Source organism: Solanum dulcamara, chromosome 5, assembly GCF_947179165.1.
Source record: "Solanum dulcamara chromosome 5, daSolDulc1.2, whole genome shotgun sequence".
NCBI classification, from domain to species: domain Eukaryota; kingdom Viridiplantae; phylum Streptophyta; class Magnoliopsida; order Solanales; family Solanaceae; genus Solanum; species Solanum dulcamara.
The window spans coordinates 71660325-71677471 of NC_077241.1; the positions used below are offsets into that span (position 1 = coordinate 71660325).

At 33.5% G+C, this 17147-nt stretch overlaps 2 protein-coding genes across 2 annotated transcripts; one reads left to right on the plus strand and one right to left on the minus strand.

Moving 5' to 3' along the window:
* The first annotated feature begins 1828 nt into the window (after positions 1-1828).
* On the plus strand, positions 1829-8601 carry LOC129889621 (G-type lectin S-receptor-like serine/threonine-protein kinase At1g67520). The gene is made up of 14 exons (XM_055965004.1): positions 1829-3011; positions 3110-3217; positions 3313-3509; positions 3588-3798; positions 3879-4116; positions 4207-4357; positions 4438-4684; positions 5774-6730; positions 6972-7067; positions 7157-7353; positions 7424-7634; positions 7716-7953; positions 8039-8189; positions 8268-8601. Exons 1-14 carry the CDS (start codon positions 1844-1846, stop codon positions 8574-8576), a joined length of 4479 nt encoding a protein of 1492 aa, XP_055820979.1. The 5' UTR covers positions 1829-1843; the 3' UTR covers positions 8577-8601.
* A 1093-nt stretch (positions 8602-9694) lies between these two features.
* Positions 9695-16403, minus strand: LOC129889620 (probable xyloglucan endotransglucosylase/hydrolase protein 30). The gene is made up of 4 exons (XM_055965003.1): positions 15907-16403; positions 15662-15762; positions 14429-14637; positions 9695-10593 (listed from the first exon to the last, which is right to left on the minus strand). The coding sequence occupies exons 1-4, from the start codon at positions 16193-16195 to the stop codon at positions 10029-10031; spliced, it is 1164 nt and encodes a 387-aa protein (XP_055820978.1). The 5' UTR covers positions 16196-16403; the 3' UTR covers positions 9695-10028.
* Between the last annotated feature and the right edge of the window lie 744 nt (positions 16404-17147).

Sequence of the window (17147 nt, forward strand, 5' to 3'; positions counted from 1 at the left end):
TTGTAGGACACTAAGAGGCTTAACATGGTGAAATTTATATGTGCAAGAAACAGCTGGTTTTGTGAAACTTCCAAGGATACATGCAAGGGTGGAATACATTGTTTTCATCACTTTGAAATATATATTCAAAAAACAGAAGGAGCTTTTGGCATTATGCTGCTTTTTTATGTTCATCTCTGGTTATTCTTTCTAATTTGTGTGTGTGTGAGAGTCATCAAGTGATGTTATATCGGAATAAATTAGAATCGGAAGCTTGATGGCTTTGTGAAAACCATAGAATATGGGAGGATTAATATTTTTAAAATCAAAATGCTTAAAAAAGAAAAACAAACATAGGAAGTTTAATAGTGATCTGTATGAAAACAAAATAAAACTCTTGTTAAAATCAATGAATGAATAAGTAGGAGGCAATCATAGGAAGGTAAGTTCAAGGCTAGTTTATGATCAGAAATATATCTGTACATTATCATGTGCGAAAAAAGAAATAACAGAACATATATATACAATATTCAGAAGCAAATTTGTGGACTATTTTCTGTGATGAAACAACGGAAAATGTAAAGCACATCTGTGCAGCCTTTCATTAATTATGTTAAGAAAAATGGATCGTTAGGATATTAGGGAATTGGAGAAACACCATCAGAAGCCAATGGATAAAGAAGTATAAGCTGTCACTTTGTGTGTTACTCTTTCTCAATCAATATTATATCCCCTTACTTGTAGTTATAAATGTTAGAGTGAGTCAAGAGTTCCACATCGGCTAGGGAATGGACACTAGTCTACTTATATATACTTGGACAATCCTCTCGTCATGAGCTAGACATTACCTTCTAATTCTTGCCCCAACTATATTTTATTGCTGAAGCACCTCTCCAAAATGTGGAATAATCCAAATCAACTAATGAAACAAAATTTTCCAAATCTTACAATTAACTAGCTATTTCCTCGAGTGAAGAAATGGGCTGACCTATCGGTAGATGTTAAGACATAGAGATTGATTGGTTACAGTTTAGGAATCCAAGTAGCCAATACAAGTTACAAACTAAATAGACTAAGATATGTGTTTTACAGCAAAGAGAATTGATATATATATAGAGAGTGATTTGTAAGAAGATTTTAGTAATTAGTGTTTAAGTGGTGTCTATTTGAAGTGAATTGATATGTGATTCAAGGGATTTTATATATTCTGGCTCTTCTGAGTTTGTACCAAAAGATGGTACTTTTAGTTTAGCTACATTTCTATTATGTGAATGCAAGTAGAACATAAAAAGAAGTGTTTATCTTGTTGTATCATGTATGACTTTGCTTCAAAGTTGCAGCATTCATCAGATTAAGATTTGAGTAACTTTTCTTGCATTTCTTCTCTAAAGTATAATTATATTCATTACTAAGCAACCTTAAGGTTTTAAAATTTGACCTTTTGCATGATCTTGGTACTATAGCTAAGGAGGCTTTGATCTAGTCTCCCTCCGCGTGTCGTTTGTTCTCTTTTTAGTTTTGTAAATAAAAATGCACCACTTTGTGCTGGTTTTGTTTAAAATAACAGGAAGAAAAGAAAGAAATAGAAAAGTCAAATAAAAAAAAAACAGACACCAAATATAAATTGGTCAGAATTGTTGCTAGGAAAAGTAAAGATTGTTTCTTTCTACAAGCTTTCCTTCAAGTAACATGTCCAAATATCATTTGCACTCAGCAAAATCTTGAAAAATTCTGGCTGAAAAATGTTTCAAAGAATTGACTATTCTCAAGTTCACTTTTTTTCTTTGAAGACAGACAACCCTATAAAGAGATGATCATATTATTATTATCTGAAGCAACTTTTTTTTGTTTGAACCTGCCAAAAATGAAATCTTTACCCAATTCCATCTTCATCTTAATATTGAGCTTATTCTGCAGCCATACATGTATCATTAACCCTCCATCTGTGGCTGCAATAACCTCAATGAAGCCTGGTGATGAACTCAATCACTCTCAGGTTCTTGATTCTGAAGATGGAAAATTCAAGTTAGGATTTTTCCCTATGCAACAAACAGATAACTATTATCTTGGTATATGGTATGTAGGTGATCCACAAAATAAGAGATTATGGATAGCCAATCCAAATACACCTGTATTGAATAATTCAGGATTGCTCACTATAGATACTACAGGAACATTGAAAATCACCAGTGGAGGGAAAACAGTTGTGAATATTTCCCCTCCTTTATTGACAGGAAGTTTAATAGCTAGGCTTCAAGATTCTGGAAATTTTGTGCTTCAGGATGAAACTCGGAACAGGACTTTATGGCAAAGCTTCGATCATCCTACTGATACTCTTTTGCCAGGTATGAAGCTTGGTTATAACCTTACAACAAAGCAGAATTGGACTTTAACTTCTTGGTTGAGTAGTTCTATTCCGGCCTCGGGGGCTTTTACTTTAAGTTTGGAGTCTATTCAAGATTCATTTCAGCTGGTTATACGCCGAAGGGGCGATGTTTATTGGACTAGTGGCTCTTGGAGCAATCAAAGTTTTCCATTCTTAACTGGATTGAATGATTCTTCTAACAGATATCAGTATAATCTCAACTTGGTGTCTGAAAAAGATGGTGTGTTCTTCCAATTTGATGCTCCAGAGGGAAGTTTCCCAAGTCTTCAGTTGTCTTCAAATGGGGCTATTCTTGGAGGTGAAGACAGTCGTGTATACGCCCTTTATAATGAGTTCTGTTATGGTTATGAAAGTTATGATGGTTGTGTCTCTAAGCACTTGCCTGAGTGCCGAAAGGATGGGGATAAATTTGAGCTAAAAAGTGGAGACTTTATCGATAGAGGTAATTCTAACTATTATGATAATGCAAGCATTAGTCTTGGTGATTGTATGAAGAAGTGCTGGGAGCATTGCAGTTGTGTTGGCTTCACCACCAGAAGCAATGGAACAGGCTGCATAATTTGGAATGGAAATGGGGAGTTTAGAGTTGAAGAGAGTGGCAATACAGTGAAAAAATATGTTCTCGTTTCATCAACATCATCTAATGGTAAATCCTTATATTAGGAATGCACCTTGTTTATGAACTAATATATTTTGAATAGATCAAGAGTCACCTATATAACACTCAGCAACCTACTTGTGCAGGAAAACAAAAAAAATGGATATGGATAGTAATTGTAGTAGCTATTGTTGTCCCTTTGCTGATATCTGGTTTCATCTGTTATATTATAATGAGAAGGCACAAACTACAAGGTAAATCTCTGAAAAAGTGAAAAATGATAAACTAGTATGCTGTTTTGTCAATTATGTTAAGCATGTATAAATATCTACAAACTTCTCTTGCACAGATGAGAAAAGAAGGGAGGAAGAGTATATACGTGAGTTGACAGCATCAGATAGCTTCAACGACACTAATTTGAAAGAAGAAGATGGAAGGGAAGTCCAAGATTTGAAGATATTCAGCTTTGGATTTGTATTGGCTGCCACAAACAATTTCTCAAGTGAAGACAAGCTCGGAGAGGGTGGTTTTGGACCTGTTTATAAGGTATAATTACATTATTCCTTTGAAAAACTTCAGTGCCTTAATTGCATTAACTGAATTACCTGTAAAATTTTATGACAGGGGAAATTTCCAGACGGGAGAGAGGTGGCAGTCAAGAGACTTTCACGAACATCAGGTCAAGGGCTTGTAGAGTTCAAGAATGAGCTTATACTCATTGCAAAAGTTCAGCACACAAATCTAGTTCGAGTTATAGGATGCTGTATTCACGGAGATGAAAAAATGTTGATATATGAATACATGCCTAACAAGAGCTTGGACTTCTTTCTATTCGGTTCGTTATCATTTCAAAACAAAGAAGTAATAGTTTAAGTAAGTTTGGAATTTTGATGTGAAATGCTTTGTCTTTGACAGATCCTGAAAGAAAGAAGCTACTGGATTGGAAGAAACGTTATGAAATTATCGAAGGAATTGCTCAAGGATTGCTCTATCTTCACAAATACTCAAGAATGAGAGTTATACATAGAGATCTAAAAGCCAGTAATGTGCTCTTGGATGAAAACATGAATCCTAAGATAGCTGATTTTGGTATGGCAAGAATTTTCAAACAGAATGAGACGGAGGCAGTGACTGCCAGGATTGTAGGAACATAGTGAGTAGACCTTATTTCTTGATATAGGATTACTTCATTTATACATTTTCATATTGACTGAATGGGTAATGTTTCCTGTTCTCTATACAGTGGTTACATGGCTCCCGAGTTCGCAATGGAAGGAGCATTCTCAATTAAATCTGATGTCTTCAGCTTTGGAATCTTGATGCTGGAAATTTCGAGTGGTAGGAGAACTACTATGTTACAACAATTCGATCGTCCACTCAACTTAATAGGATATGTAAGTTTACCTTGACACCCTTTTTTCCTTTAAAGTACTAAAATGCATAAAGTTTGAGAATGCTGATCATTCTGGTTTAGGCATGGGAACTATGGAAAGAAGGGTGTGCATTGGAATTGAAGGATCCAGCTCTTGGAGATTTATGTGACACTAAAATGTTGTTACGAGTTATTCATGTCGGACTATTATGTGTACAAGAAAAAGCAACAGATAGACCAACAATGTCTGATGTTATCTCAATGCTTGGTAATGAAAGTATGCCATTGCCCATGCCAAAACAACCAGCATTTTTCACAGGAAGAAATGAAGCTGAATCAAATTCATCGGGTATCAAACCAGAACAATGTTCGGTTAATGATTGTTCCATCACTGTCATTGAAGCAAGATAAAGATTAGAGACATTGTCTTGCTGTACTTTGTTGTGCAGCACTCAGTAACTATACATGAAAAACATGTTTCCTTATGGTATAGATTAGTCAATTTTTAATGTGAAATGATTTGCACCAGAATTCAAATGTATTGACTCTAATGGAAATATATATATTTTTTGGCATTTTCTCTCTTAAATGTAATAGCATTTATTTGTAAGCTATCTTAAGATTGTAAATTCTCTATTTTATTGGCTCCTGTACATTTTTAAAATTAGGAGTCTCATCAATAATGATATTTTCTTATGGTCCACATAAATAAATGGATAACTTATCTGAAGATCATAATTCATAAGGATGACTATAAACTGATCTAGTCTAAATAACAGATGAGTTAAGGATTTTCTCAATCTTGATTCAACAATGCATCAATGAGGTTCACAGTGTATTTCAAAACACAACTCTGGTGGAAAACCAAAAAACCAAATAGATATGATATCTTTTTGAGTTATATTAGCAAGCAGCAAAACAAAACATAGAAATTTGAGGAAGAAAAAAGAAATTAGAAAAGTCAAAGAAAGAACAGAAACCAAATGCAAATTGAGTTCACATTTCAACAAGAAAATTAAAGATTGTCTCTTTCTACAAGTTTTCCTACAAGTAAGGTTATATTTCTACTCAGACAAGTCTTCAAAATTTTTGGCTGAAAAATGTTTAATATAATTGACTATTTTCTCCAATGCATTATTGGCTTTGAACAGTAAACAACCTAACAAGGAATAATCTATTATTATCTGCAGCAACATTTCTTTCTTTCTGGCTGCCAAAATGAAATCTTTAGCAAATTACATTTTCTTCCTCACCTTGACCTTATTCTGCAGCCAAACATGTATCATTAACATTCCATCTGTAGATGCAATAACCTCAATGAAGCCTGGTGATGTACTCAATCATTCACAAGTACTTGATTCAGTAGGTGGAAAAGTCAAGTTGGGATTTTTCACTATCTCACAAACAGATAAAACTTATCTTGGAATATGGTATGCAGGTGATCCAGTAGAGAAGAAATTATGGATAGCCAATCCAAATACACCTATATTGAACAACTCAGGATTGCTCACATTAGATTCTACAGGAACATTGAAAATCATCAGTGGAGGAAAGACAGTTGTGAATATTGCCTCTCCTTTATTGACAGGAAGTTTAATAGCTAGGCTTCAAGATTCTGGAAATTTTGTGCTTCAGGATGGAACTCGGAACACGATTTTATGGCAAAGCTTTGATCATCCTACCAGTTGTCTTTTGCCTGGTATGAAGCTTGGTTATAACCTTACCACAAGGCAGAATTGGACTCTAACTTCTTGGTTGGTGAGTAGTAGAATTCCGGCCTCAGGGGCTTTTACTTTAAGTTTGGAGGCAACTCAAGATGCATTTCAGTTAGTTGTTAGTCGAAGGGGCGAGATTTATTGGACTAGTGGGGCTTGGAACAATCAAGGTTTTCCATTCTTACCTTCATTCCGTGATTCTGCTACTATTTATCGGTACAATCTCAACTTGGTATCCGGTACTGACGGGATGTTCTTCCAATTTGAGGCTACAAAGGGAAGTTTCCCAAGTCTTGAGTTGTTTTCAGATGGAGCTATTGTTGCTGGAGACAGTAGTACGTACACCCGTTATAATAAGTTCTGTTATGGTTATGAAAGTGAAGACGGTTGTTTCTCTAGTCAGTTGCCTGAGTGTCGAAAGGGTGGTGATAAGTTTGAGCAAAAGAGAGGAGACTTTATAGATACATCTGGTACTACTACTACTTATTATGATAATGCAAGCATTAATCTTGGTGATTGTATGCAGAAGTGCTGGGAGGCCTGCAGTTGTGTTGGATTCACCACTCTCAACAGCAATGGGACTGGCTGTCTGATTTGGAATGGAAAGAGGGACTTTCGAGTCGATGAGAATGGTAATGCAGTTCAAAGATATGTTCTGGTTTCACCAAATTCATCTAAAGGTTAGTATTTATGTCATAAATGCACCTTGTTTATGAATACAGTAGATCCTAAGTAAAAAGCTAAAACTGACACAGCTAAGCAAATTTAAAAACAGCCCCTACTCTTCCTCCCTTCTATACAGTTCTTCTATTTGTAAAGTTCTTCTATCCATTCTCTGTCTTTGCAGTTTTTCAATTTTCAATATATAGACTGTATTAGTGAAGAATCAACTGTATAATTTTCAACATGCTACGCGTGCAGGAAAAACTTGGATATGGATAGTATTATCTATAGTTATCACAATGCTAATATGTGGTTTCATTTGCTTCATCAAAAATCGAATATTCAAACTACAAGGTAAGTCTCTGAAAAGTAATTTAGTAACTAGTATGTTGTTTATCAGTTATTTAGGCATGTATGTATATCTACATACTTTTCTTACATAGATAAGAAAAGAAAGGAAGAAGAGCATATACGTGAGTTGCAAGCAGAAGACAGCTTCAACAGCACAAATCTTAAAGAAGAAGATGGAAGGGAAGTACACGATTTGAAGATATTTAGCTTTGGATTGATTTTAGCAGCCACGAACAACTTCTCGAGTGATAACAAGCTCGGAGAGGGTGGTTTTGGACCTGTTTATAAGGTACATTTTCAGTATGTTATATGTATCACTTTCACTATATAAAGTAATAACCTGTAAAAATGTATGACAGGGACAATTTCCTGATGGGAGAGAGGTGGCAGTCAAGAGACTTTCAAGAACATCAGGTCAAGGGCTTGCGGAGTTCAAGAATGAGCTTATACTAATTGCCAAAGTTCAGCACAGAAATCTAGTTCGAGTTCTAGGATGCTGTATTCATGGAGATGAGAAAATGTTGATATATGAGTACATGCCTAACAAGAGCTTGGACTTCTTCCTTTTTGGTTTGTAACCATTTCTAAATAAGACCTAATATTTCAAGTAATTGTTGAAAATTTTGATGAAATGTTTTCAGTCATTGACAGATCCTGAAACAAAGAAGCTATTGGATTGGCAGAAACGCTTTGAGATTATAGAAGGAATTGCACAAGGATTACTCTATCTTCACAAATACTCAAGAATGAGAGTGATACATAGAGATCTAAAAGCCAGTAATGTGCTCTTGGATGAAAATATGAATCCTAAGATAGCTGATTTTGGCCTGGCAAGAACCTTCAACCAGAACGAGACAGAGGCAATAACTCGCAGGGTTGTTGGAACATAGTGAGTTGAGTTTATTTCTTGATATAGACCTAGAGAATGTGTACATATTCATACTGAGTGAGTGGAAAATGTTTTCTATACACAGTGGTTACATGGCTCCCGAGTTCGCCATGGAAGGAGCTTTCTCAATCAAGTCTGATGTCTTCAGCTTTGGAGTCTTAATGTTGGAAATTTTGAGTGGTAGGAGAAATGCTAGCTTACAACAATTCAATCGTCCACTCAACTTAATAGGTTATGTAAGTGTTTCTTGACATCCTTTTTTATTGTAAGTACAAAAGCTATAAAGTTTGAGATAATTGATCATTCTGGTTCAGGCATGGGAACTATGGAAAGAAGGGTGTGGACTAGAACTGAAGGATCCAACTCTTGAAGATCTTTGTGACACTGAACAATTTTTACGAGTTATTCACGTCGGACTATTATGTGTACAAGAAGGAGCAACAGATAGGCCAACAATGTCTGATGTTATCTCAATGCTTGGTAATGGAAGTATGTCACTGCCAATTGCAAAACAACCTGCATTTTTCACAGGAAGAGATGAAGCTGAGTCATATTCGTCCACAAACAAAACAGAACAATGTTCAATTAATGATTGTTCCATCACTGTCATTGAAGCAAGATAAGGTTAGAGATGTTATTTTGCAGTAATAGGATTGCAGTAGATTTGGGCATACATACTAGAACTTGGGCATAATCTACAGTTGGTTTCAAACAAATCTATCTTATCGTAAATATAATAAACACACATAATATAGGAAGAAGAAGTATGAAAAGATAGGAAAAATGACGGTTCTAGGAAAAATGACGGTTCTGTTGATCAGACTCATTAGTTCTACAGCTCGGAGAGAAAGTTACAAATAGCTGCCAAAACCAGGCAACCATTCATAACATAGCTTCTCATTCTCTCCTTATGCTCCTTTAGATTTTCAAAAGATCTTACATGAATTCTCATCAAGCACTGAAAAGTTGATCAAAAAGACAATTAGATCTGGACATGTCAATCAGACCAGTAATTGTATGATTGAATTGGTTCGATTCTCGCATGTCACATTGTTAGGAGGTAAAATTGATGAAGGTACCAGTTCCATATAAAAATAAAGAGTAGAGAGCTTTGTCAACTTTGTTGAAGGTACCAGTTTGATATAAGAATAAAGAGTAGAGAGCTTTGGGAACTAATTTTGTTTACAAGAGAACAGCTAAGTTGACACAGTTCACAAACAAGCATTACGTAGGAAAAAACAGATACACATTACCTTGACATATATCACCACTGACTCATATTATGGTTGCACAGAGATATATATAGGAACAATCACTCATATTCAGTTGACTGTTTTATGACATTCAAGGATGAGTTTGAAAATGAAACGATTATGCCTACTATTCTAAAGCCAATGTGACTTAACCTAAGCACAAATGCTAAATCTCCAAGATGCTAACAAGGTCTTGGGTCTCTCTATGTCTACAACGATGCAACGTTGTGTTGATGCTCTCTTTGATTTACAGAAAGTTCTACATGTACTCAAGAAACTTATACGGGAAAATAAGGACTGGGAAATCAAACTGGAAGAGTGTGAAATTGAGAACTTGTTGTATCACACTGAGGGTGGAAAATTAGTGCTACATCTTCTTAGTAAAATCCATCTATTTGAAATGGTTGTATCAAAAAGACATTTTCAATTTAGGGGCTGCTAATTTGGAGAAGCTGCTTGACCTTGTACAAAAGAGTTGCCACTGAATCCACAAAAAAGAAAATAGTCGTGCACAAAGCCACATTGAAGACTTGAAGTACACAGACATTACCCCTACATTGCGAAGGATAATTACAATATAATGTGTAAAAATGTTCAATTGGATGAATATGAAGTGCCAATATACGTAGAGAAGAAACCAAGAAAACCATTACTCATAAAAATTAATGGATATGGTTTCTACTCTTCACCCAACCACCACATTGATATTTATACCACTAATGTGTATATATACTAATCTCTTTTGGTACATCACCAACTATAGGAGTACGATATTTTTTTTACACACCATAATATTCACCTTGTATACCTTAGTTATACAAATTATCGCATTGCAGCAGCAGAACCACGTTGGCCAGATTTTGATGAAGCAGCCACCTTATTCCGCTGCCTAGAGCTCCGTCCAGGGCGGTGTTTCTGGTGGCTATGGCTCCCACCAAACTTCATCTTCTGCCGAAGCCTTCCACTGTCCTTAAACAAGTCCCTTTCAGACTGAACAATCACACATTCTGGTGGTGGCACAGGATACCTAAGGTTATCATAACAATAAGAATAGTACATGTATCTTTCTCTAAAAAATTTCATGGATTTTCGCCTTTCTGGCGTGATGTTAGAGTAATCTTGAGCAAGTAATTTGGTAATCCTGTCAGTGCAATTTGTTGATGAAATTTGCTCAGTTGGATCAACTATGCATCCTTCAAGAACTAAGTCTTTAAGCTCTGTTGCAAAAGGTTCATATTTATAGTCTACTTTAGCTTTACCACCATTTGTAGCCCAAGAAGATGCATCCCAAATTGTGGCATATAAAGACATTGGTTTTGATGGAAAGTCACCTCCCATTGCTGGATGGCGATTTATTTCTCTAAGTGGTGTTTCATCAATGTAAAATCTGTAAAAGAAAGGAAACAAAATCAAGAATTTGGGGATTAGTTAATAAGTAATATAAATGACAAAAACAAATCTTTTGCCTTTTGATGTTGAATTGATTAGTTTAGCTTTTATAATAAGCAGAACTAGGCACGTAGAAAATAAAACACACAATCTGTTACAAAGGTTAAGTTACACTTGGTGTAATAAATCTTCATGATGTCAGTATGTACGAGTTTAATCCTTTGATACTTATTACCAGTGTTGTTAAAAGGCACGCTTAAGCCCTGAAGCGAGGCTAAAAATGCATTGAGCGCTTAGCATCACTTAATGTACGCTTTAGTGTCGTCATCAAGGCTCAAAGACATACTTTTCCTTGTGAATGAGCATTTCCTAAAGAGGCGACGCTAAGCCATTGATATTTGACTTTGGCCCCATCGACGAAAGAACAAATCGGAAAATAGTCAATTTGATGAATATTCATTGTATACGGTCTCATCTTTATCACACTTCTTTGTCTTCCGAGACAAAATGGCGGTCCTTGATCCAACGGGGGATTGGCTGGGAGTTTCTTGTTCCCGCGCTCCCCTGGAACCAAGATGCCCCATTGATTTGTTTTCGATCGGAGCATCAAGCAGCGCCTTTTTGCTGGTAGAACCACTCTATTGTCGACTTCTAATAAACGTGATTGACCCTTTATTGTAAAAACAATCAATTTCTTTGTCCATATATTTGTTATTCATGCTTATAATTATTAGTCTTTGACTAAACAAATATATATTTGTATGTTTTCTCCATTTGTGCCTTTAATTTTCTCAGTAAAACCCACACTTTATTTGTGCTTTGCGCTTAAAGCCCCAACTAACCTTAGACCTCTTTTCACTTTTGATAACACTGCTTATTACATGATTGTTTCAACATCTTAGGCAACTAAAAAGGTTCGTTGTCGAATCGGATGCTTAACTTCCACAGTTAAGGGAAAAAATGTACACAAATTGATGTTGGGAACTTGAGCCCATGGTCTTCAAATATTCTGTCTATATTGAAGGTCTATGAATGATTTGGTTGACAACTTTCTGGTAATGTGCAACTGTAAAGGGTACATTTTAATTCAAGAAGTTAATTAAAGAAGAGAATCAAGAAAAACAAATAGAAGCATGTTGTCAATGCAGTACTTAGCTAAGATGCTCAATTAAATGGTTTAACAAATCTAAGATTATATTGGAAAAACCACCAGATATTCACTATGGATTATACTAATTCCAAGTAGGAAGCATCATCAAAATCTTTAGAAGAGAAATATTGACGCATATCTACCATGATCGTTCAATGATTATAAGCTAGTCTTAAGAGCTTGAATATCAAATAAACAAATCTATGCCTTTAATAATATGGTCTTAAGTCATTTTTCAAAGAAATTAAAATCATACTCAATAAGGAAGAGTTAGGTCAATAAACAATCTCAACTTTTAAAACAATTTGCAAACTTTTAGCTTAGAAAAGGATGAATAAAACATTTCAAAATAAATACTACACGTTCATTGTAGCTGGCGGGAGATTGATCTTGTAGTTCATTACAAATGATATTTTAGTCATATTAACCCTTTTCATAGGATTTTCAGGAAAAGCACTTAACACAAAAGATCTTAGTATTATCATTTATTCCATTCAAATATTAAGCAGACATAAGAGATCATTTCTTCATCGCAAGTCACAAAGACATTGATGTTTCCTACTTATGTGGTCCTTTATTTACTGTTTTCTCAAGTTTAATGTTCATTTTGTAGGTATAAACAAAGTTTTCTTTGTATTTCCAGCAGCTCATACTATATAAGCTTGATGTTAAATGTTGTGACAATGTAAAACTAAAAACTTGTTAATAAGAACATTTACTATTTACTAATCAATTTTTATGCAAGCAAATGACATTAAATAAGAGCAATAAGTTCAAAGCCGATACTATTGACTTTAAAAAAAAAATAAGTTCAAAGTCATTATTATTGACTTTTAAAAAAAATATTAAAGTATAGACAAACTCTTTAAAAGTGTGTACATATACAATTAGTACAGGTGTCATTTGGAACACAGCAAATCACGCCAGTTTTCCAGCTTTAAAGAATTTTAAGTAATACCATAAATCGTGCAATTAGAACTTTACACTCTTTAAAGATTAGTCGCTCTCATTAATTAATTAATGAGCCAATCAACCATTTCTGCACTTAATTATTTGCATCAGCGGACCCGTTAATTTAACTAAATGATTAACCTTAAGAATCAATAACTTGAAAAGAGAACTCCAGAGCAAAAAGTTGTTTACTAAATTAACTTCCAGCAAAAAATCAACTAAATAAATTTCCTAAAATCATAAGCTTACGATTATCTTTTATTCAACAAAAGCAAAATAGGTGACAAAATAATTTGTGTCAAACTTTTTCGAAAACCGAGTCGAAACCTTTCTTCCTTAGAAATTTCTCTCCGCGTTTGGCCAAAAAGTAGGCACAGTATTATTTGCAGCAATTTTGTTGCCCAATGCTTGTCACAACAAAGAGAATTATTACTCCTTCCTTCCGTATTAAATGAATTTTTGAAGGATTTTATATTGTTCAAAATAATTGAATTATTCAAAGTTCAAGATAGATGTTTGATTTTTTTTTTCATATTTGCCCTTTCATTTATTGAAGTTTTATATTTTCTAGGAGATGTATCACACTAGTTGCAAAATTATATTTATGATTTTATAAAGGGCAACAATGAAAAATATTGTTCAAATTATGTCCTTAAATGTTTTTCTTAATATGTGTACATTGCCTCACAAATTCACTTAATATGAAATAGAGGAAGTATGTATAAAGAAGAATAAGAAAAACATTAAGGGATCCGTGGAGGGGTAAGATTCTCCGCCTTTAATTAAAGGGATAAGATTTTCCGTCTTTAATTAAAGGTCTCGCATTTTACTTAGAAATAGAGAAACTTCTGATAGGGATTGCCTCCCCCCATATATGAGGGGCAAATCTAAATTAGTCGGACAAAGAATTTAGAAGTGAAATTTGAAAAGAATAGAATATATATAGATTTTATCCTACTTTTTGTGAAATAAAAATGTTGTTTTTGATAGAACCTCGGCACGGAGGAGGAGAATAGCAAAAGAAATAATTAGAGTCGGTTTGGCTAAGTAAATAAACATCAAGTGTTAAAAAAAGATTATTGAAAGTCTAGAAGTGGATTTATTATTTCGAGTTTATGAATTTCAAATTATAGAGAAATTGGTTATTGGATTTTAGATAAAATATTTGTGCATATCAAGTACTCCCTCTATTTTATATTAATTAAATTTTTTTGAGGCTTTTTTCATTTTTCAAAATAATTGAATTGTTCAAATTTCAAAATGGATGTTTGAATTTTTTTTCATATTTGCCCTTTTATTTATTGAAGTTTCATATTTTCTAGGAGATAAACTATACTCCTTACAAAATTACATTTATGATTTCACAAAGGGCAATGGTGAAAATTATGATTCAAATTATGTCCTTGAATGTTTTTCTTAATATGTGTATTGCCTCACAAATTCAATTAATATGGAATAAAGGGAGTAATTTTTTAAACATCCTAGACTAAAACTACTGGATAGAAGCAGTGGCGGAGCCATAATTTTGAATAAGGGGTTCAAAATCTGAATAAGTAGACACACAGACTAGTCAAAGGAGGTTCGAAATCTACTTTATATACATAAGAAATTATTTTAACTATTTATAAATGATATAATTTTCTACCCCTAGCCACAAGGTGGCACCGCCACTTAATAAAAGCATAGAAATTGATAATAAAGAAAAAAGAGAAGGAGAAGCTAAGGTACTTACATGATGTTTTTTGGTGTCCAAAGAATGCTGTACTGATGAAACTCTTTGCTTGGATCAAACCACATTCTATACCTCTCTTCTCTTCCACGGCTAACACTGCCATTTCCATACACGTTAGTCTGAAACCTCCATGGCTGACCATTCACATTCCCCAAAAACTCAATATCTAACTCGTCATGATTCTTCTCAAATGTGCCCACATTTGACGTCTACATATCCATAATATGAAATATCATTAAATGAAATATACAACATCTTGCAACAAATGAAAAGAAGTTCGATGCATTAAGTTCCCACTACGAACAGGGATCAAGAAAGGGATGGACCACATTTGGAACATATGGCAACAAGCTATTAAAAAAAGTGTTTATACGTATTGTTTTTTTCTAATGTGCAAATTACATAGGCAGATCATTGATTTAGGATTTAAGGATTCAATCTTTGGGGTTCTTATCATTAAATTCATTGTATTTTTAAGTTTATGGGTTTATTATCTACTATTGTTTAGATTTTTTTATAGATTTTTACACATAAATTTATGTTTTGCGTTGACAGAACCGAGTCAAGATAAATCCGATGAAGTAAAGTTGCATCTACCCTGGCAAAATAAGTCATTTGATCAAAATATGTACATGAAGCAACAACAACAACCAAAAAAAAAAAGCAACACTGGTGCATGAAATATCAATGGTACATTTCACAAATGGAACCCACAATCTATTCATTCTATACAAAGACAACTTTAACGTTGCAATATATATACATCTATAACTTATTTTAAATCTCAATATAACAATAACAACATATTTAGTGAAATTTTACTAAGTGAAATTTGGAAATGATATAATTTATGTATACCTTATTACTATCTCAAAAAATAAAGAGATTGTTTTTAAAAAACTCTCAAACTTATTTTAAATTCCAATGAGCAATAGAAAAGTACAACATGATGCAATATACTATAGTAATAATCAAACTACATGCATTTCCTATAACTCTTTCCCCATGCAAAATACACAGGTGCTTCTTCATTCAAAAAATGTTGTGAATTTGAGAACATGTACAATTGTTTATTTTGTACATGCATATAATATTATGACTAAAATAGGTAGTCAAAATCAGGGCTCTTAAACAATATCTCAAATGATATTTTATGCATATACATATAAAAAAACAATACACATACACAAAAGTAAGTACTATATATATATTAATATCTTTTTAAATACTTACATAAAATGCGACAACGATACCAGCAGTATATATGGCCGGCAACTTAATACTAGCGCTAAAAAATCCATAATTGTAATATTCTGTTGAAATTACACCCGACCCTGCAAAAATAAATAAATTCACATATAAATTGACGATTCACATAACAACAGTAAAGAGGATAAAATATACAGAGAATTTACAAATTTACATATATTTATATATGAAAATAAATAAATAAATAAAAAGTTGAATAAATTAATTACCTGAGAAACGATTAAGGAGGAGACGAAAACTTCGATCATCAGGAGATCGTTCAATATTGAAATCACTAAAAAGAGGGGAATATCCTTCTTCGAATGTTATCGTCGATAGATTAAAAGCCTTGTACGTCGTGTTCGCCGCCGCTGCCGTATCAGCCGTCGGAAAAATGTACAACAATAATAAAAGGAGAGAGAAAGGTGCTATTGATTTTGATACAGATGAAAGAACTCGATAATCCATGCTCTTTTTTTTTGGTTTTGTAATTCTATATAGAATTTTTTTTATATACATCTATACGTTGGGTTATTTCTCTCTTCTCCCTTAATTATATAAAGTTTTCTTCTCTTCTCACTTTTTTTCTTTCTTTTGGATTCTTCGATTCATAAAAATGGTAACAGAATATGCAGCCATGAAGAGAGAGAAAAAGAGGAGGAAGAGGAAACGAGAGAGATTTGGCATGTTTCGGTTTTGAAGGAAATAATTACGGAAAGTCCTCGTAATTGGGGGTTATTTACCAAATTGCCACGTGATTTTATTTTATTTCTTACTATCTGTGTGTTAGGGGAATCATTTGACTTGATACAATATTTAAGAAAGGAAAAAAAAAAGATTTTTGAAATTTATAGTCTAAAATAATTTTTAGATATTTGTGTTGTTATAAATCATTTCATTAAGTAGAAGAAAAATTTTAAAGTTAAATTATTTCTAATCACAAAAATGTGACATTCTTTTTGGGATGGATTAAAAAAAAAGAGTGTCACATAAAATAGGACAGAGAGTATATGAAAAGGAAAATTATCAAGTCCTTCGGGAAACTTTGTTCTCATGACCTCAAAATGATTGACTACATTTGGATGACTTAGTTGGTCTAGAGGGTGGTGATCCACACAGATAATCCAAGATCAATCCCCCTTAATGCCTTCTGAGTCGAATCTGTCGAACATAACTTGACTAGTGCGGTTTATATCTTCTGTTTAGTTTGCAATTAGTGGGGAATTTACCCAGTGTGTGACAAAAGTTGTAGTGGTTGCGGGTTATCTTCGGATCCTATAAAAAAAAGGAAACTAATAAAGTTGGCAATTTTCTTTTAAAAAAAAAATACTCTTTTTATTTCAAAATAAGTATTATCTTAGAAATTCAAGACAGAAATTATTATTGTTTTTCTAACTATATCCTTATAGTTCATCTTCTTAAACTATGTTTAATTTTTAAGAGATGTTTATTAATTAGGATAGTTTAGAAA

Bases quoted from the DNA above. Each gene is read 5' to 3' on its own strand.
- LOC129889621 (XM_055965004.1), top strand. From the start codon at position 1,844: ATGAAATCTTTACCCAATTCCATCTTCATCTTAATATTGAGCTTATTC. The intron at 3,510-3,587 runs GTATAATTACAT...ATTTTATGACAG, and splicing joins GTTTTGGACCTGTTTATAAG to GGGAAATTTCCAGACGGGAG. The intron at 7,954-8,038 runs GTGAGTTGAGTT...TTCTATACACAG, and splicing joins CGCAGGGTTGTTGGAACATA to TGGTTACATGGCTCCCGAGT.
- LOC129889620 (XM_055965003.1), bottom strand. From the start codon at position 16,195: ATGTATATAAAAAAAATTCTATATAGAATTACAAAACCAAAAAAAAAG. The intron at 15,763-15,906 runs GTAATTAATTTA...TTATTTTTGCAG, and splicing joins CCTCCTTAATCGTTTCTCAG to GGTCGGGTGTAATTTCAACA. The intron at 10,594-14,428 runs GTAAGTACCTTA...TTTCTTTTACAG, and splicing joins TGGACACCAAAAAACATCAT to ATTTTACATTGATGAAACAC.